The sequence below is a fragment of the Emys orbicularis genome, chromosome 3 (genome assembly GCF_028017835.1).
Source record: "Emys orbicularis isolate rEmyOrb1 chromosome 3, rEmyOrb1.hap1, whole genome shotgun sequence".
Classification (NCBI taxonomy): domain Eukaryota; kingdom Metazoa; phylum Chordata; order Testudines; family Emydidae; genus Emys; species Emys orbicularis.
In genome coordinates this window covers 82,951,203-82,972,805 of record NC_088685.1, presented here as the reverse complement: position 1 = coordinate 82,972,805, position 21,603 = coordinate 82,951,203, and the positions used below count along the sequence as shown (strand labels likewise).

General features: G+C 40.0%; 1 protein-coding gene across 3 annotated transcripts in view; it reads right to left on the bottom strand.

Annotated features, from left to right (window-relative positions):
- Positions 1–4,969: 4,969 nt before the first annotated feature.
- The window catches only part of LIN28B (lin-28 homolog B), a 126,264-nt gene continuing 109,630 nt past the window's right edge, over positions 4,970–21,603 (bottom strand). For all 3 annotated transcript variants that reach the window (XM_065402055.1, XM_065402056.1, XM_065402057.1), the window contains one exon: positions 4,970–5,339. In XM_065402055.1, the coding sequence (XP_065258127.1) occupies positions 4,970–5,339 (370 nt within the window). The remainder of the gene's footprint in view (positions 5,340–21,603) is intronic.

Sequence of the window (21,603 nt, the reverse complement as noted above, 5' to 3'; positions counted from 1 at the left end):
CCAGTAAGAAGACAGTAAGCAGGTGAAATGACCTTCAAAACTTCAACTCACTGTCTTTAAAAAAAAAAAAAATACAATTCAAGTGATTTTTTTTTCACCTTGTAAACAACATACAAGTCAAAATGGACAATGAGGTAATCTATACTACAGAGGATAATTTAAAACCACTAGATAAGACACAGTATTAAAGATATATAGAAATCAGTGTTCACTTTGGTCTCTAGTATGGTTATTGTTGTTATTACCATGAGCAACGCATACTAGTTAAACCCAGTCTGGTGATGTTTGTCAACCAGTTGTTGCTTAAATAGTAATCCAAGAGGTAGTCAAGACCATCATCCTTTTAAAAGCTAGTTACTCTGACACTTGGTTTACTGACAGTGGTAGTAAATATCTGGGGACTTTCCAATATTCTCATAAAAATTCTACCAGAGTCATTAAATTGCAGCCCTGTTTAAGTATAAAACAGAAATGTGTGTTCATAGATCAACCTCACCAGTCAACAATTATGACAGAGGTAACACAACCAACATATCTTAAAGAGGCTGTTGATAGTAACCAAAATAAGGTCTGATGCATTTAACAAGGCTTTGCTTGTCTCTAAAACAAATAATCAAATCTCATTAAGATACCTAGAAAATTAAAATTAGTGCATCTGCACATGTACATATCTTTCCCAATTACTTTTAAATCCAGCACAGGGGAATACACATATATATTTTTATGATAAACATTTTCTTACAGATAAATTAATTTAAATTAATTTTAAGACTTAATGAGATTTCTCATGCCCTTTTATAATTCTTCTTACAAAGAATGTTACAAGATCTATAAACACTTTTTATGGGGCTCTATTCACAAAACTAAGTATATAACTAAGCAGTAACTCTGGGATAGCACTGGTGCAAAATAAATTGAGCCAAAAAAGGGGAAGGCTTTAGGATTAAAACATACTACATTTGGCAGTCCCCAAAAGCTGATTAAAAGCAGAACATTTTGGAGGCTAAAGATGCCAAATTCGACAACAATTACAACAAAAATGCCCACTTGATTCTCCCCTCCCAAAATAGGCTCTTTAAAAAAAAAAAAAAAAAAAAAAAAAAAAGTTTAATCTTTTCAGTATGCAAGTGTGCACCTTGTTTTAGCTTTTATTGGGGCAGGAAAAAATCATCCCACAATGTCTTCTGAGAGGAGATCAAATCCAGTATCTTATTTTAGATGGGGAAGGAGATGCAGAAGGAGAGAAATTCCCCATATTTTAAATTTCATCTCCAGTAGTGTGGGGAAGCTAGGAGTACAGCTCTTTCAGAAACTATTTTAATACAACTATGTGGACTGGTTCCATTGTGAGGTGTTCTGGCACATTTAGTCAGGGATATGGGAATCAAGGCTGCTCCTATAATGGGCTCTTAAATGGCGAATACTCTTCACTTCATTGTCAAAAGTGAAGGAACAGTGGGAGGACCCCAAAACGTGGATCTGCCCCATAAATGTATAGGATTCCCAAGGACCCATAAAGCTCCTTCTCTTATTCATTTGAAGCAGCTTATTTAATCTGAGTAATTGGGGATGAAAATCAGACATTCTGTTGCAATCCAGTGCTAATTAGTTACTTATCACAGCTCTGCAGTTCTGTAATTAGCTTTAGTGCAGGGATTGGCAACCTTTGGCACGCAGCCCGCCAGGGTAAGCACCCTGGCAGGCTGGGCTGGTTTGTTTACCTGCCACGTCTGCAGGTTCGGCCGATCGCGGCTCCCACTGGCCACGGTTCGCTGTCCCAGGCCAATGGGGGCTGTGGGAAGCGGCAGGGGCTGAGGGATGTGCTGGCCGCCGCTTTCTGCCGCCACCATTGGCCTGGAGCGGCGAACCGCGGCCAGTGGGAGCCACAATCGGCTGAACCTGCAGACGCGGCAGGTAAACAAACCGGCCCGGCCCGCCACGGTGCTTACCCTGGCGGGCCACATGCCAAAGGTTGCCGATCCCTGCTTTAGTGTCTGTGTTTTGTTGTTTGTGAACAGTGCCCACAATCCTTTTGATGAAAAAAAATATAAACTGTAAAGAAATGTTTGGAGACTTTTCACAATTTCAAACAGATGCTTCATTTTAAACAAGTATTTGCTCTAAAGTATGCAGTGGTGAATTACCAATTTACATATATAGTACAGATAAAAAGGTATGTACCATAGGATCAACAGCCACCTTTAAGGCCAGAGCAGCATAAAGGTGTGTTTATGCAGTAAGTATGAGGTAGCCTTTTGCTGTAAACAGAATAATAATTTTATTGTTACCTATGTAAACGAAGTGGGCTTGATACTTTTTTTTCAGACGGTCTGAGCACCTATAACTGCTATTGGAAATCAATGGGAGCTGCAGCTGCTCAGCATATCTGAAAATCAGACCCTGTGAATGTAAAGTCACAAATATTCACATAAGCAACCAGTACAAGAATACTGCTTTATCACTTATTTTCACAGGAAATCATACTACAAAAAGTTGATATCTGATTATAAGAAACGTAGGTGTATGTCAACTCAGAGGTAGTTATTATTATCAGTATACAATACTTATATAGAGATATAAAGGTCTAAATCTATTTGGTTTTGTTCTGAGTAAGCAGGCCTGTAGACTATTCTGTAAAGAAAAAATAACATTACATGGTATATTCCCTGAGCAAAGTACTTTGTCCTGAGTATGCTATGTAATAGTGATAACATTCTAATATACAAAAATAAAACCTAAGCTTTCAATAATAAGATAGGTTTGGTATGTGCTCTTAGCAGTTCAGTCTGGTTTTGGTGCACAAAACAATGTCAAACTGCACCAGGAAGGTCGGTATGTCAGGATTACTTATTTCCTAATGATCTCAGCTCTGAACTTTTTATATGTAAACAGGGAATGACCAATTTTCAAATCCACAATGGCCTATTTCTATAAGGAACTTTGGTTTAAATTTTTCAAAGTGACCTAAGTTTTGCATCTTTGCTCTTTAACCTGGTTATTACACCTGCTAGAAGGTTAAGCAATGCCACTTTGATTTGTCTACATAATTTAAATAAGTTTACAATCCTCACGTAAGGCAAGGAAGTACTTCTCTATAGATACATCACATTCAATATCGTCAAAGGTAAGCTTTGCATTACAGCATACTGAGAACGTCAGTACAAACCATTGAGATTCTCACAAACACTGTCATGGAATTCAAGCAAAGTTCATCTGCAGGACTCCTGCCCTATGCGGAGGCAGCTGATCCGTATCTATTTACTGCAGCAGCTACAGTAAAAGTTTCATGTGGCAAGACAATTTGGGGAGGGAGGCCTTGCCATATAATGGGCCTGATGCACTGCTGGTGTAAGGCCACTGCAGCCAATGGCATTACAACAGAGATGAATTTGGCCCACTATAGCCTTTTCATACATGCTATATTTCTTTTTTGATTATCTGAGCTTAAACCTACCTTCCTGTCTCAATTTTTGTAACAGCCTATGTTTATTGCCAATGTTAAGGATTATACAGATTTCTCCAAAGAAATTACATCTGCAATGGGATGGTTAGAAGGACATTTTCTTAGGTATAATTTGTTAATCTACCAATTGCAAATGGACCAGGTTACGGATGGCCAAAGTGCAGCCATGGGTTGGTTAAAGTGCAGCCCAGCGAGTTTTAGAATGGGGCTTGCAGACACGTTCATCTTCAGTGCAGAAGAGCAGTCCTAGCATGCACTGAGCCGAGGCTGGTCTGCAGTCTTCTCCATTTCATGGAAAGCAGATGGAGTCCTAGGGCTTCTGGCAAGTGTCGCAATGTTTGCATGTCCCTGCTCTAAGGCCTCTCTGCATCAGCTGTGTATGTTCTTCATTCAATACTGTACTTTTACTATATGAATAGCAGGGGATGCTGATCAACTGTAAGTGCCCATACAGTTTTATTCTCCACCAAGGCTGTACCCCAATATGTCATTAACTTTGTGTTTCTTTTTCCTTTATCTTAAAAAACCCTAGGGAGTTCTCTCCATGACTTTCAGTAGTAAACAAGGGGGAAATCCCCTTGATCTGTACACTGACTCAGGGGGACAAATTGGGACCAAGGGAAGCAGCTTCTGCCGCCACCCTACCCCCCCCCCCCAAGATTTTCACAAAATTCAAAGGGGGCAAACAGGGTGGTAGCTTGATACCACTCAAACCAATCAGTTCAGAACAACTGACACATTCTCCCCCACACAACGGTCACCTAACTTAAAATTAAACCATATTCATTTAACACAACATTTGAGATCTCTGCACAGAAACTACACATTCATTGTCTTTTCTGGAGTCTTAACTCCTGAACAAATATTGTGGCAACAGAGCCATACTTAATCAAGGCATGCCCTTGACAGGTGTGGAGAAAAAAACAACATTGCTACACTTTGGGCATCAAGAACAAAATATCTACCCAGAATAGAGGGTTAGGGGAATGTCTTAGTATTCTTAGTACCGTATCATTGGCAGCTTTGAGAGGTGAAGTATCCTTTGGTTCATACAAAAGTAACAGTCATGATCTTAACTGGTTTTTAAAGCATGTTTCAAGATTGTTGCCAGGAATGAGTATCCAAAAACATTCTGAACCATGACTATTGCTTCACAATGGATGATGTATCCTAGGAAATGGAGAATGTTCTGCTGGTGTGTGTATGTATACATATACAGAGATAGAGATAGCAATTATAGATATGTATACATACAGACAGAAGGACATGATAGAGACACATGCACTCATGGACATCCACACACACAGGCAGTAAAACACAAGACACCCTGCTCAAATGTAATTTGCTTGGAGTGATTTGTCTATTTAAAAAAAAAAAAAAAATTCACAGTTCCTCAACAGTAGTTAAAATTTCAGGTCAGCTACTGATAGTGAAATTACTTCCGCTGTTCTTGCATGAGGTAGACATTCCAAGAGGGTAAAGAAAATGAATGGTTACGACAAAGCTCTAAGTTTTTTTCCTTTTTTGAACAGAAGGCCCCTTTCTGCTTTGTTCTTCAGGTGATGCAGATAACTTACTGGAGGAAGCTTCTTGTGGTGACCTGCCTGAACGTTCTAAGATCTCTGACCTTCCCTCCTGAGAATATGATGGAGATGAATGGCAGTAAGCCCCTCCCCCTTCTCTCAGGAAAGCAGAAGTGGAAGGCTGTGGTTCTGCTTCATATCTTCCCTGAGAACTAGTGGGCTGTTGTGAAACAGTTTTATGAGGGCAGTTAGCCACCATGTGCATGATGCTCTGACAGTAATGGCACTTCTTTGGCTGTGGAGGTAAACTACATTCCTTAGCATGATGATCAAGGCCACCACAGTTGTAGCATCTACAAATGAAAAAGAGAGTCTGTTATAAAATACGTCAATAAAAATATTCTTCAAAACATTAAAGAAAGAAAGAGGAAGAACCAAATCTTATGTGTAAACAATTTTTAATTTAGTGTGAAGACACACAGCACATTTGTAAAACAGTGGGAGTTTCCACTCAATATTTTATAGTATTTATTTTCTGGCTGTAAGGATTTAAGGTGAGATATTTTTCAGAAGTTTCTGAATGATTTAGCAGCACAAGTTCCACTGAAAGTGAATAGGACTTGTGCTCCTCAATCACTTAGGTACTATGAAAATCTCATCCTCATTTAGGCCAGATTCTGCCACCTTCATTCATACTGATCAGTATCTTCCTCCACAAGCATTTTGGTATCACTCACACAGAATCTGGCCCTTAATTAGAGTCTGATTCAAAGCCCATTGAAGTCAGTGGGAGTCTATCTACTGACTGAGTCCTAAGGCCAGATTTTCAAAGGTATTTAGGTGCCTAAAGATGCATTTAATAGCTTTAAAAATATGGCCTAGGTACACAAAAGGTGAAGTTCTAAGGGCTTCTTTGTGTGAGACCCAACAGTCCCCGCCACTGTGTGCAAATACATTAGAAAAATATATGAAGGGAATAATAATGATTTTATGTACCCCTCAGTGGCAACAAAAGTTAAAGTCCAGAATCAAAAATAAGCTTTATAGTTTATTAAACTGTAAAAATGGGTATTTGGACTCTGCCAAAATGTACCAGTTGTGCTTCCCTTTAATAAATAATCTCAGAGAATGTGCTTGGGTTGATAACATTAAAATGGTCCACTAGAGGGCACCAAATATTCAAACATGTGCCCACAATAAAGTCTGTAGCTCATGTAATGTAGATTAAATATCTTTACTTCAATATTTGTAGCAATAAACTGTTTGAGTGCTAGTGTGTTTAATTTGGGCTAATGGCTGAAGGTGTTGCAAAAAAAATTAGGCTATGATGGCCTACAAGTTCATCCTCACTAATTAGTCCTGTTTGTGCCATATTAGCTACTAGGTGGAGAAGAATCCTCTGTTAAAAGTTGAATAATATGGTGAAATTTGATAAGAAAGAAGTTCATGCTTTTTGATAAACAGTCCCACAGTTTACCCAACCCTTCCAAAGGAATACACCACCATAAAAACTGTATGGCATCCACATTAGTCAAATCCAACAGAGCAAAGGGGATGTTATGATGATAATGGCTAGATCATTTCCCCCACCAGGTAACGGGAAGGAAATCTCTGCAAAGGTCCCTTTTGAAGAGGAGTTCCTCCCTGATTCTTTCCTCTGTGGGGCAGAGAAGTGGAGTTCAACCTCCCATGATCCAGGAGGTTTGTAGGAGGCTGGGCTGGAGGCAGTTCTGGAGCTCGGGGGTTCTCCCCACTGCCTGCTGTCGCATGACTTCTGTGAACTCTCCTGGCCCAGGCTGCCCCTGGACCTCACGTAAAGGTATGTTCTCTCACCATGGAGGAGGTTCTGTAGGAAAAGTTATACAATCTTGTGTTCTGTTACCTTTCTCAGTAATATGTGCAGGGATTAGTAGGTAGGGGCAATGATGTGCCCCCACCCCCAGCTCACCCACCAGATCCCAACAGTGATGCAAGGGGAATGGTGTCATGGACCCAGCTGCCTGAGTGGAAGGTCCTCTCCATGCCTGAATCATTGGGACATAGTAAGAGGGGGATGGAGGCCAGGAGGAAGCTTTTGGCAATACCTATTGCTAAGAGGTTACAGCATGGTTCTGAAAATATAACAGTGAGAGTCATAAAATGGGTTTATTGTTTTCTTCCTTGGAAACCCAGAACTCAACCCAATTAAATTTAAGTCTTCCAAAACCAAATAGAATGTCCAGCTATTACATGGCTTTAGCCTTTAAAACCAATGATTAAACACACAGCCAGAATGTAAATACTATACTGGTAATCTTGTTAACTAAGGGCTCAATCCTGCAGTCCTCAAGCAATACCTCACTGAATGATCCTTATTTATATGACAGGCTACATTTATGATTTCTTAAAATGTGCACAGTATACATTCTTGTACTATTTGCTAAAAAGAAAATAATTGCACAAACTGTTAAGTCATGCCCAGAATGCAGGTCTGTGAAGTTAATTTCTTTGATGTAATAGGACCATCATGTTACATTCATCTTGACCTTTGTATAGATATTTGCTGTGTTTCCATAATTAGTAATATACATCTTACACATGCATAAATTTAATTCATTGTTTACCATTTTACTGAGGAAAGTGACACCAAATCATATGATGTGATTTCCATGCTTAACTTACAAACCCATTAAACGAGAGAAATAGTGCTTACATAGACTTGCTCCAAAGCCCACTGGAGTCACTACGAACTTTTCTATGGACTTCAATGGGCTTTGGATCTAACTCACAGTTAGATATTTTAAAATTGCAGATCACTGGAAAATTGCAGTTTTAGCCAGAACCCTGCAAACACTTATGCACATATTTAACTTTGTGACTGTTGTGTTCGTCTATTTGCATGCCCAAACTTAAGCATGGGTGTGTATGTTTGCCTTAGCTTATGAACTAGATTTCACTTTTGGAAAAAAAATTGCTAAAAACAGTATACAGTTCATACCAGCCTTGAAAAATTGCCATGAATATTTCCAAGCAAGGAAGGGGAACCTCTCCCTCTAACAATCCTTGCCCACCCATTAGAATGATCAAAAAAATTCCTTGCTTTGGCCAAGCTGAATTTTGCAAGGGCAATTTATAACTTGAATAAGTCAAACGATACATAGAATTCCAATGATTTTTTTTAAAAAATCCTTGCATAGAATGTTGTAATGACATCAATTGTGCCCAATTTTTAGAAGTATAACAAAAAAACCCCTAAAATTAGTCTTTAGGTGGCTTCAGATGAACTGCTAACATTTTTAAATATTCAGTATACATCTGTTTTTTGTGTAATCGGCCAGTAGGATTGAAGAACTCTTTCTCAAACTGAGTCTGTTTGCATGTATTGTAAACTGACCCAGCAATCTTAATTACCCCCTACCGTTGAAAGGAAAAAAAGAAAATAGGCAAGGTTTTACAAACCACAGTCATCTAGCATTTATTTCCCCAATATTTCAGCAAGATTAAATAAAATGTTAGCTATTTCACATGTGTCCTATTCTCTAAGACCAAAATGATAGATATTTCCTAAGTTTAGTAAAAATGTTTTCATGTATTAAACATTGTACATTGGTTTCCTTTCCCTCAGTCACTGAAGCTATTTCAAAACAAATGACCAAATTAACATCTCTTACTGGTATATAGCTATGCTTGTCAGATAAGCTTTCTCTAAAACCACTAGATAAAACAATAAGAGTGACAACTGAAAAATAATGGCAATGATCCCTTCCGTAAGCCCCCTTCCCCCAAAGTTCTAGAAAGATACTAAAAAATAAGGGGGAGGGGTGTTATGATTTAAATTTGATATTAAAGAATGGCATTTTCTTGATTTCTTTCTATATAGTATAGGATATTTATTCTGTGACTTCTTATCTATGTGTTAGTAAGGATTGTAAACCACTTTGGGAATGATATATCTGACCTTAATTCTGGAGAGAATTTTATAGTTGTAAATTTAACTTATTTTCACTTCCTTCCTTTAGGATCACATTCATCCAGAAGCTTTCTCTCTCTCTCTCTCTCTCTCTCTTTCTCTTAAAAGAGTTCGAAAATAGGTTAAAGGGCCTCAGTAATAGAGTAGGCTGCAGCCACAGACAAATCAATTTAATCAGTCACTATGGTATGCACTGTGTTATCCAATTCAGTGAACCATTTCGCCTCACCAATTGACCAAGAACCTGCTGGCAGGGCCCCCACTTCCACTCCAGGGGCCTCAATCAGCTTTTGCATCTATATTTATCGTTACATCCTGCTTTCAAAATAGTTTAAACCCACCCCCACCCGCCAGTTTTCTTAAATTTCTGGTAGCATTTTTTTGTTGCCCTTGTTTTAATAAAAGCCGTTATAATTAAACTGTAATTTGGCTTTTCAGCCATGTTTCTGTCACCAAGCAAGTCAGCCTGCTGGTTGAAGTGTTGCATTAAATTGTGTATGTGCCTGTTCGTGTGCGCCTGGACTTAAACAGGAGGGTGGTATTTATTCAGTTCTTCTGACTATTTATTCGTTCCTTGTCAATCACTCTTACCAGCAGGACAGATCACACCCCATTCTGAAATGCTTTCGTTCTCATGGGATTGACACCAAAATGGAAATGGTCAGCCACCTTGGAGCACACAAATGATACCACATGGTATCATTCATGCACATTGAAATGTGGTATTAACCCTTTTGTTCTAGCTGAGAATTCAAAATACAAACTGCTTGTAATTGCTAAGGTGTCAGCTGTATATTCTTACCTTACACCACAATGAAATGAAACCTAAAACATTATGATACACAGACACAGGCTGATCTCTATATAGATTTGTATATTCTTATGTACACACTGTATACATAAATATACAAAACAATAGACAGGCAAGCTTATGCGAAGGAAAATTAAGCAAGTTCACATTTGAACATGCATATATAATCCAAACCAATAACACTGGAATAAATGATTATCCAAAATAAAAATACCACTGAAACATGGCGATTAACTCAGCATCTTAAAATAAAGTTAAAATAAAACAAACTACTATACATCACATGATGTCTAGGTCAACATAAAGTCTAAAGCACTGCTAAAACAAGTATGAGCAACTCCTGATTCTGTTTCTTGGAAAAGATCTGCTATAAAAGGAACAGCCCTTCATAGTCTTAATAGGCTCTGATAATTTATTAGGTGACTGCATGCTCAAAACCTAAGGCAACATGAAGTATAGATAAAGAGATGACAATTATCCTAAATGGGAACACTGCCTCAGCACAGTTAGCTGAGTAAGGGAGGTAGATTAAGACTGCTTCTGAGACACAAGGAATGAAAAATTTCATGAAATGAAAGCCTTAGGAAATCTGTCTAGCACCATTTAATAACATCCTCAACATACTTTAAAATCAACACCAAGAAAACAAGTCTATTAAAATCTACAGCTGAGAAAGGAAATATAAAAAACCCACCACCCGAGGAATTTAAGAAACATTTCTCCTTCCAAACACCGGTTCACCATCAATTCGTAGTTAAACTGAGAATTTTACAAAGTAGAAGAAAAACCTTAAATGAATAGGAATAAAAATGATCTGAATGTAATAGGTGCAATATTAACTGTAACCAAACTGATTACTGGAATTCATTTTAAAATCACCTATGCCTTCAGAAGCTTAAATGCAAAGTAAAACACTTCTAGCATTTAACTGTCCTTAATTTAAACTCATGTTTTCATGTTCATACTTACAAACAGTTTTATAGTGACACCAGCACTGTCTTGCAAACAGTTTGCCATAATTACAGTTCGGTTGACCTAAGCAACCAGGAAGGCCAGCACAATTGTGTGCATCTTCACGCTGACCTATAATATGATTTGGACAATAATCCAATATATATGACGAGTAGAGAATAATTGTGTAGCTCTATGGTGTTATCTGTTGTCAGAAAAAACTTTAAATTACTTACTGGTGACTACATGATTTTTTACAACTAATTAAAGGGTGGGGGAGAGGGAAGGGCTGCGGGCAGCGGTGTTTAACTCATTTAAATGTTCCCTGGCCAATTCCTCCCCCCCCCCCCTTTAAATACTAACTGGTAATAAAAACTGCATTTTGGTGCACTGTGAACAGTGAATGGTTTCTAATACAGTGCTGGGGCTGGTGGTTTAAATGCTTTGAAAGATGACATGTTATTTTACAGCAAGTGCAAATTAGAGGTTTTACAACACATGACACATAGACTAAAAGGAAATGTTTAAGAGACCTAAGTTTATAAATTTTTCTTTAGTCATTAGCTCCACAACATACTTGAGGAAATGAGAGTTTTGAAAGCAAAACACAGGGAAGTTTTCTCTAATTATCCTATTCTGATGCTAGGGGAGTTAAACTATCCATGATATAGAAAAAAGATTAACATTGAACATAATTGTTTCAGTATTCAAGGGCTTCAGTGATATTACTCTGAAGAACAAGACTGGGGGGCGGGGGGGAGGGAAGGAAGGGAAAACCCACACCTTCCCTTGCTGAGCCAGGTTCAGATGTAAACAATTACAGACAGAACAGATATGATGAGAGTAACTATAACAAAATTGCCTGCCCCTGACACTATGTTTTATCATTCACTTCAGTCAGGGCAATGCAGCAGCTGAAGTCAGAAATGCTTCTACAGCATTAAAAGATGCTTCAGCCTGTCTAAAGTCATCTAATCTACGAGTTCATTTTTCATAGAAATCAAGAATAATTTTTATGGATGATTTAAAGGTTCTAATAACCCAAGACTGGATATTAAACCTTTCCCAATAAGTATTCTAAAGCTGAGAGCATCACATTTAATTTCCTGCAGCTAAACACAAGCCTTTAAGATGTTCGCATTATGCAAAGGCTAAACACTGCCGCTGTAGGCTATAATGCCAAAGAACCTTTATTTGTTAATTTTTTGTAAAGAAATCAACAGTAAAAACGTCAACCTGACTGAGTGCTAGAAAGTTACTTTAACCTACTTTGTTTTAAACAGGGCTTCTCCTTCATATTACTTAAGGATATAAATGGTAGGCAGGAACATATCTGATGTCTTTACAGATACTGTGAACAGTAAGAGACAGAGATGCTGAATATAAGGTCAAAATCACCACAACTTGAAAACAGACAGCAACTGTCATGGGGGGGGGAGGTATTTTTTGTCAGCTGCTACAGAAACAAAAGAAACAAGTTCTACGTGAATAGTCAAGAAACTACATAGAGTCATGCATGTGGAACCTTAACTTAGAGCAAAAGAAGGGGGAAGGGCAGGCAAGAATTCAGGTTAGCTCTAGATTCTATGCAGCCTGCTACCCATTCCATTTAATGTCTTCATCCTGATTCTTATAAATGGAGGTTTATTTGTTTTTTTAAAGGGAGGGTATTTTCTTAATCATTTTAAAATTCAGGAAATCCCAGAAGAAACAAAGCAATGGTGTTGCTCACTTGTGTTTAAAAAATAATGGCATGAATACTGCTCATTGCATGGGAATTGTATTAATGCGGTTGTGCAGCATTTCACAGTGCTGCTTCACAACCCATCAGGACACACTTTACACTGGTGTGCATTCTTTGCAATCCCATTGCATTGGTGTGTGAATTAGGAGGGCATCATGATCAGGCTTTCTTGAAGGAAAAAAACAATGTGAGACCTATAACAAACACGAGACATGCCCACAAACATACTCTGCTCGTTCTAAGCAAAGAAAAAGACCTGCTGAGTTTTAAGATTTTTCCAGAAACTACTCTGCCTGTCTCACACACTGATTTTATGTAATACATCACTTTGCTTTATTACCCTTCGATTAAAGCAGACAGAACCTCACAAAAAAAATCTTATTTTCTTATCCATTAAAATGTTTATTTATATTTTTAAATTATGCTCCTATCATTTTAATAAAACATACCAGAAAACTATGTAAATTAACCCAGCTGGAATTTTAGACTATGGTACCTTAGGATCAAATTCAGATGTTTACAAACAGAGGGGCCTGACCCTGCAACTGTATCTGCTAATTTGGCCCCTTGTACCCATGCAGGAGGGACCCTGTTAGCTGCAGTGGGGGCCTACAGGGGTCCATGCTGGGGAAGTTAATTGCAGCAGTGGAGCTTTTAAGGTAAAATTCTGTTTGAAAATTCACAGTTTCACTAGGTTTTTGAGATGAATGAAAAGCTGATCTGCTCACCTTTATATCCCCTCCCCCTCCAAAATAAAAAATCTTATACCACAAGGATAATAAGTAAGATCTAAGAGGTTAAATTTCTGTAGAGGCTGTTTAAAAGCCTCTCTCTTCTCCTAAAAGTGCCTTTTCCCCACATTTAGATAACCCCAACATGCTGTCACAAAGACACTTTCTGCATGGTTTCCAGTACCATAGCATGGATTATTGTTGATGTATGTGTTCATTACAAAAAATGAAATGCCTAATTGTAAACTCATCCGACTGAATAGTTTCATGTGGTTAGTTCTAACTCAATCTGTTCTCCCTAATGTATTTTAGAAGTAATATCAATAGGTTATATTCTTTTGTTGATGATTTTTTTCCCAACAAAGGAGCTAACAAACCAGGCAGAGCATTTGTCTGATAAATCAGGCATTTGGTGATACTATGAGCTTAAGTTTTGGGGGGAAATAATTGGTTTAAAATGAGCTACTATGGTTTACTAAAAGATTTTTTTTCTGATAAGAAGCAACCAGAACAATAAAATTAAGATGGTGGTTTAACCACACAGACCCATATAGAATTCAGCCATTTTATTATTCTTCTAAAAATGGAGAGGACCACACAGACATTAGCTCTTGAAAAAAACTTCTCTGACAATTCCTTTCCTTTCCATGGAATCTTATCTACACTGTTCACTCAGTCTAGTTTGCAGACAGGGAGGGAAATTATTTTCACGCAACCACATAAAAAATAGATATGGAATATGCCTCTTGAAGGAAAAATGCTTTGGCTGTACTTTGACTTGTAACAATTAAACAGTGCATGAACACAGTTGTTTTCTCTCTAGCGGGAGTTAAGAACTTCTGAGAAACAATTTTACAATGTGCAATCTCGATAAAAGAATACAATATTTACATGTCAGATTTTAAAAGGTAAAATATGTATCAGTCCACAGCACTAACACAGCACAGAATGAAAACACATATTTTAAAAATGGACTCAGTTCTTACTAGATGATAGAGCCATTTCAAATTCAGTAACCATTTAAATACACCATGTTGAAAAGAGTCACATAAATTATACTTTTCAGGTGTGAAACGTTGAACTATGAACTCAGATAAATCCTTAAGTTAGGAGCCAACCCACTTAAATTTTAAAAAATATATACAAAAAACAGAATGATGTTCCCTGTGAGCTTTGATATTTGACACTGGCAAGCAATTATGACCTTAAATTAAAGTGGCTCCATTTAAAATATCTAACATAAAACTGTCAATGGAATTGGAGAATTAACAATAGTTTTTCAGATGTTTAGAAACTGGTAACCAAAATCCTTTCTTAAATTTAGCATGCAAGACCACAGCACAGAAACATTTTACTAACCCATTTTGTAACAGAAAATACTCTATCAGAATGAGCCAGTGTACTATAATATATATTGTTAAAAATATATATATATCTGATCTAACAGTGTGCACCAAAATATGAAAATTAAACATACAAAAATATCTATTACCTATTACCTAACAATGAATTAATTTAACTGGGTAGAAAGTACACATTGACCTATTTACTGTTTTTAAAAAGAGGAATTTTAAAATATTTTGTGTGTAGCACATTCCGGGAAGACAGACACAGCTACTGACATAGCACAGGGAGCACAGAATAATGCCTATGTCACACACATTAATCTAAACCTAATCCTTCCCTAGCATTCAACATTATAGGTTCTAAACTGGGACATTGTTCTGCTATAGGAAAATAAATGACTTTTTTCATTAGAAAGTGCGGCAGGATTTCCAAGTGCCTTATGAACAATTCCTCCTGTGTTTGAATCTTACATCCTCCTGCAACTAAATCTTAACTGGACCTGAGGAGAAAGTAGCTCATTTCCACAAGGAGCTCTTAGGAGCCTATGGTTAAGAAGTTATCAACTTCCATTTAAAGTAATTAACTGCACCCTCCCACCCACCCAACTATTTATATAACATAACTGGGTAGGGAAGCAAAACTGGCTCTTGCCCCAACCCTTTACATATCCTTCTGATGGCAAAGAGGGACATTAAAGAGCCACAAAGGACCACGTGGACCTGACATAAGCCACAGAGTCCACACCTGCAGCCCCTGACGTGCCCATAGTACTCATCACCACAGGGGATGCTGGACTGTGTGGCAGCCCTGTGGAGGCTGCCATGTATGAAAGCAGCCTCAACACTACTCTAAGTCAGTGCCTCTCAACCTTTCCAGACCACTGTACCCCTTTCAGGAGTCTGATTTGTCTTGTGTACCCAAGTTTCACATCACTTAAAAACTACCTGATTACAAAATCAGACATAAAATACAAAAGTGTTACAGCACACTATTACTGACTAATTGCTTACTCTCTCATTTTTACCATTTTTAATTATAAAATAAATCAAGTGGAATATAAATATTGTACTTCCGTTTCAGTGTACAGCATATAGAGCAGCATAAACAAGTCATTCTATGAATTTTTAGTATGTACTGACTTCGCTAGTGCTTTTTATGCAGCCTGTTGTAAAACTAGGCAACTATCTAGATGAGTTGATGTACCCCCTGGAAGACCTCTATGTACTTCTGTGTACACGTACCCCTGGCTGAGAACCACTGCTCTAAGGGAGCAAAAGTAATGTAAAGCCACTTTGGCCTCCCCTCCCAGTGGGGTACACTGTCTATGCTGTGCATCTCAGAAATCTGTCCCCAGGTTTCTACCACCAAATGCCAGAAAAATCAAAATGTAAGAGCTTCCATCCTCTGTTCATGAATTGTAGGGACTAAAGGCTGGTCTTCACTACTGGGGAGATTGATGCTATGCAATTGATGCAGCAGGGGTCGATTTAGCGGGTCTAATGAAGACGCACTAAATCGACAACAGAGCGTTCTCTGATCGACCCTGGTACTCCAGCTCCCCAAGAAGAATAAAAGAAGTCAACTGGAGAGCGTCTCCCATCGATGCAGCGCAGTGAAGACACCGGGGTAAGTCGATCTAAGCTACGTTGCCTCCAGCTACATTGTTCACGTAGCTGGAGTAACGTAACTTAGGTCGACTTACCCCAGTAGTGAAGACAAGCCCTAAGATGGAATTTTTCCAAAAGAGGTGCCTAAAGTTAGACATCTCAATCCATATTTAGGCATCTAGACACAGTGATTTTTCAGAGGTGCCTGAACAGCCATAGCTGTCTTTTAAGTAGGTGGGAGTTGCAGGTATGCAGCACATCTAAAAATCAGGCAAGTTTTAATGAGATGCTTGACTTTAGGCATGTATGTATTTGAAAACTAAGACTAATGGCTTGTCTACACATGGAGTTATCCAGGAATTGCCTACTGCTTTAAAAACACACCCTACCTTAATCCAAATTAACTTTCAAGTGTAGACAAGCCCTAAGCACTTTAAAAATCCACAGTGGTGGGAGTCTTTTGTGGTTTTGTGGCTGCTCTCGCTGTTTTGAGGGATTTTGTGTGTGTCCCACCAGCATGTATTTCAGATGTACAATACCAGGACTGGGGAACAAAAACTAAACCACATTTCTAATGGCTGGAAAAGATAGAGGGTCTGTTTTTGTTCTCGCTTACACCATTGTCAGTCAGAAGTAACTCCACTTCAAGTCATAGGTATTAGATGGGTGAAAAACCTCGGTGAGTTTGAATCAGGCTCAGTGCTATAAATGCATTTCTGTAGTCACGCTAATTGATGTGTTAAGTAATGGTTCTAACATGACATGTGCGGTACATGCTGGACTAGGTTTTTCTGGGAATCTTGGCAGATCTGTAGGCAGGATGTTAGTCTACATTACAAACTTTGGTTGATGAAAGTTAGGTCAGCATAAAGCTGTTACAGTTAGTATACTGCTTATGCTCATGCATACTTGGCTCCTTGTGTCAGGGCTGCATGTACTCATCAGGAGTGCTTATGTCGAGGCACCGTGCAGTGCACCATGGGTAGGGACCAGTGTGCAACGCGCATCATTTGGCACGCTGTCTTTTGGGAAGTTTTGGCAATGCATGCTGGGGCAGAAACAAGTCACTCGGGGTGATTGAGAGCAAGGGGATCAAGTTCCCATCATGCAACTTTCTCAATGCCATCCATATCCCATAATTTTGGCACAATTTTTAAAAATCCCACAGAACCAAGCAGCACTTCTCGAGCCTGCCATCTCTGACAGAAGCATGGAGCATGTACAGCTCCGCACTATTGTCATGAACATTGCAAACACAGAATGCACGATCCTCCAGTATCTGCAGAGCCACAAGAAGAGCTGCAACAATGGGGGAACATGACGATATTGTGGAGGACAGACAGCTATGGGACATAGCAAAAAAAAAAAATTCAAGGTTGGCACTGACTGGTGGGATCACAGCATAATGAAGATTTGGGACTGATGAGCAGTATCTGCAAAATTTTTGGATGTGAACGGCCACATTTTTGGATCTGTGTGCCGAGCTCATCCCAGTCCTCCAGCACATGGACCCCAAAGTGAGAACTACACTGACAGTGGAGAAGTGAGTTGTGATCGCTCTATGGAAGCTTGTGACATCGTATTGTTACCGGTCAGTGGGAAATCATTTTGGAGTTGGGAAATCTGGGGGGGGGGGGGCGGAATGTGGAGCGCTGTTGTCATGCAGGTGTGAAGGGGCCATGCTAAGCAGGACTGTGACTCTCAGTAACGTGCAGGACACAGTGGATGGATTTGCAGCAGTGAGGTTCCCGAACTGCACTGGGGTGATAGACGGCACACATATCCCTATTTTGGCACCTGCCACCGAATATATCAATAGAAAATGCTACTTTTCTATGGTTATGCACACGTTGGTGGTCACCAGGGATGCTTCACTGACATCAATGTTGGTGGTCGGGGAAGGTGCATGACGTTTGCATCTTTAAGAACACAGGACTGTACAGAAAGCTGCAAGCAGACATTCTTGCCCACTGTAGATTATCATTGGCAATGTTGAAATGCCAATAGTGAGATCCTGGAGGACCCAGCCTACCCTTTGCTCCCCTGGCTAAGCTGTACACCAGCTCCCTTGACAGGAAGGAAAGTTTCAGCTACAGGCACAGCAGGTGCAGAATAACCAGTGAATACACTTTTGGTAGATTGAAGGGACACTGGCATTGTTTACTCAAGATTGGATCTCGGTGAAAAAAAACATACCAAGAATTATAGCTGCCTTTTGTGTCCTGCATAATATCTGTGAGGCAAAGGGAGAAAACTTGCCACCAGAGTGAAGGTGGAGCGGCTGTCTCCTGAGTTCAAACAGCCAGACACAAGGGCTATTAGAAGAGCTCAACACGGAGCTATGCGACTGAGGGAGGCCTTGAAAGAGCACTTTAACAGTCAGTAATGTGGGGTGGTGGACTGTGCTCTATCTGGCCCTAAAGTTTTGGGGGTGTTAGGAATTGCTGTAGAAAAACAAGTTGTGGGCGCTTTCACAAGTGCTAGGCATTCTGCTGCATATATTGTGAAGTAATAAAGATGAATTATTTACTCCCCCCCCCAAAAATAGATTTTTATTGCATCTCAAAACCAGTGCAAAAACCCAAATACAATAAAAACTTCTGAAAGAAATTACTGGAACAGAACTTAACAAGGGGAAAGAACATTCATGTCCATACTGGCTCCACCTACAACAACCGGGGCGCTCACAGCTCAGCGTATGTGAAGTGGTGGTTCCCCTTACTGGCCCTCGGCCTGGAATGGTAGGGATGTGGCCCCTGATGCCACATGGAATGTTGGGGAGTGTATGGTGGTGCTAAAGGGGAGTTATCCACTGACTGAAAAGGGAGGCAACACTGGGACTGTTGAACCTGTAGGTCCACAAGCATCTGCAGCATCTATGTTTGTTGCCAGAGAAGCCCCATTATGTCCTGGTGCATCTCCCTCTCCTTTTCCTGCTGGGACTTTCTCTTGTCTACTCTTTCCTTCTTCTGCAATGTTCACCCTCCAAGTCTTTCTGTTCATGGTCCAATGCAGCACTGGCTTGCAGGGGATCTCACCGAACATATCTTCTTGGCTGTCTCCTCTTCTTTCTCTTCCTTATCATGTTCAGGCATTCCATGGCAGCAGCTATAGACAAAACACACTGAGATACCATTGTCCGTACAGTCACAACGGAAAGCGAAAGTTAAATTTCAGAACACTTTTCTCTTGCATGAAACAATACCATTTCATCCCCTATTTCCATGGATGAGTGCAGGGTAATGGAATGGAGCACTGGCACTATTTTCCACAGGTGGTGGTGATTTTAGCTGATATCTTGTTCCTGAGGGTAACGAAAACACAGAGAGCACAGCTGCTGCTGGCATCCCGAAGTCGCCTGGGCCTGTATGCTGCCAGCCTGTTTCCTGCTGAAGTCATTGTGGACTGACCTGGGAAAGTATCCTACTGTGGAAGAAGCTATAAGGCTGTCATCCCTAGAAACCTTTGGGAGAGGTTTGCAGAGCACCTCCGTGGAAGTTTCACTGAGATCTCTCAGGAGGATTCAGGGGACATCCTTGCCACATGCTCTCCCCCTTCTCCCCCCCCCCCCCCCCCCGCCTAACTGTACAGGGGAATGAAAAGTAGATAACAACACTCCCTGTCTTGTACTGCCACCTTTTCTAGTACAAGGAACTTAATGAAAAGTCTATACTTGTGTCCAGCTATGTAGGGGTCAGGTGCCATCTGTACATATAAACATTGTAATGCAATGGGAAATGCATTCACACACTTACCTGAAGTTCCTTCCCCTGCATCTGGCTCGCCTGTGTTCAGTTGACAGAATTGACTAGATTGTGGTGGAGTCTTGAACAGATCCTGGCTTGCAGCATAGCTGGACCCCATGATCACATGACTGCCATCTTCCTTCTCCTCTCCACTGTTCATGGCAGGGGTCTGTGTTTCAGGCTCTGGGAGGTATCCATAGTGCTCTGTAGGGTTGGTGGGGCTCTGCCAAGCATGGCATGCAGCTCACTGTAAAAGCGGCAAGGCTGAGGCTCAGCACCAGATCAACTGTTGGCCTCCCTAGCCTTCTGGTATGCCTGAAGCAGTTCTTTCGCTTCCATGCAGCAAGTCTGCTGATCCCTGTCATACCCCTTCACCTGCATCTCCTGTGCAATCCGCTTATAGATGTCCACATTTCTATGACTGCTCCATAGCTGTGCCAGCACAGCCTCTTCCCCCCACAGGCCCAGGAGATCCAACACCACAAAGCAGGAGCATGGCTGGAGCATGTAGCCAGCAAGGTCATTTGCACACAACAAAGGTGAGCTGCTAGGGGTGCTCACCAGGCTGGGCAATCAGGAAAACGCATTTCAAAAATACATGGATTTTTTAAAATGGCGGTTTGCTTCTGGTCTCCATAACTTTTGGTCAGTGAAGTTCACAGTTTTGACCAGAGCGGTCAGTGTCAGGCATTGTGGGATAGCTGCTAGAGGACTGTTAGGATCGACATAGGTCACATGGTATGTGTGCTGCACAGTATTGACCACAGTAGGTCGGCCATGGCTCAGTGCTGTTCTGGGAGGCAGTGGTGATATTTACATCAGTAGAAGACAATTTTGAGTGTAGAGACACGCACAACTAGGTTGACGCAAGGTGACTTACGTTAACCAAACTTTGTACTGTAGACCAGGCGTTAGTTACATAGGAGCAAATTCTGCAGTGGCCTACAGGATGTTGGAACACACCTACCTCATGTAAGCTGATCAGTAAATAGGTGTGAATGGAAAGCAGTGTAAATCACATTGATTTGGCATTCAGTGGAGGTGCAAAGGCAGAGGAAGGAAGGAATAGCAAGAAAACAACATGAGCGCATAAGTAAAACATAATACCCCTTTTTGTTCCCTTGACATGTAATTGCACTCATTTTGCACACTCACTGAATACCAATTCAGTGCCAGTAATGTATATATGTCACAGATGCTAGCTTAGCAATTACATCTATTTTCTGACAAATTTACATGCAGCATGTCATTTACAATACTAATTACCAGACTTTACACAGAAATTGTCCTATAGAATTGCAAGAGAATTGAACCTCTCATACCACGTCAGGATTTTGCTTATTCTCCTTAGAAGGCATTAGCATATATCTCAAATATGTTTTATAGAGAGTACTCAGTGTATTGAGGTACATTGCAAGGTACACCATACTATGAAAGACTCACTCTTTCATTTGTTGTAGGGGGAACTGGTAGCTCTAACACCTACTTTGTTTGCAGCAGCCTTTTGATATTCAACAAGCTGAACATCCCCAAGGCTAGACACATGCCTTTTGCTTATCCCATGAAATTCCTTTCAGATTTAGCTGAACTATAAACTGTTAAAAATTGCCATTTCCCTTCTGCTACTTTTGTTGTCATCAAAATTTTGGCAGCATGCCACAATCAGAAATGGACATGAACATTCTAATCTACGGCCCAGCCCACAATGCACTGGGAATACCTGGAAGCTGC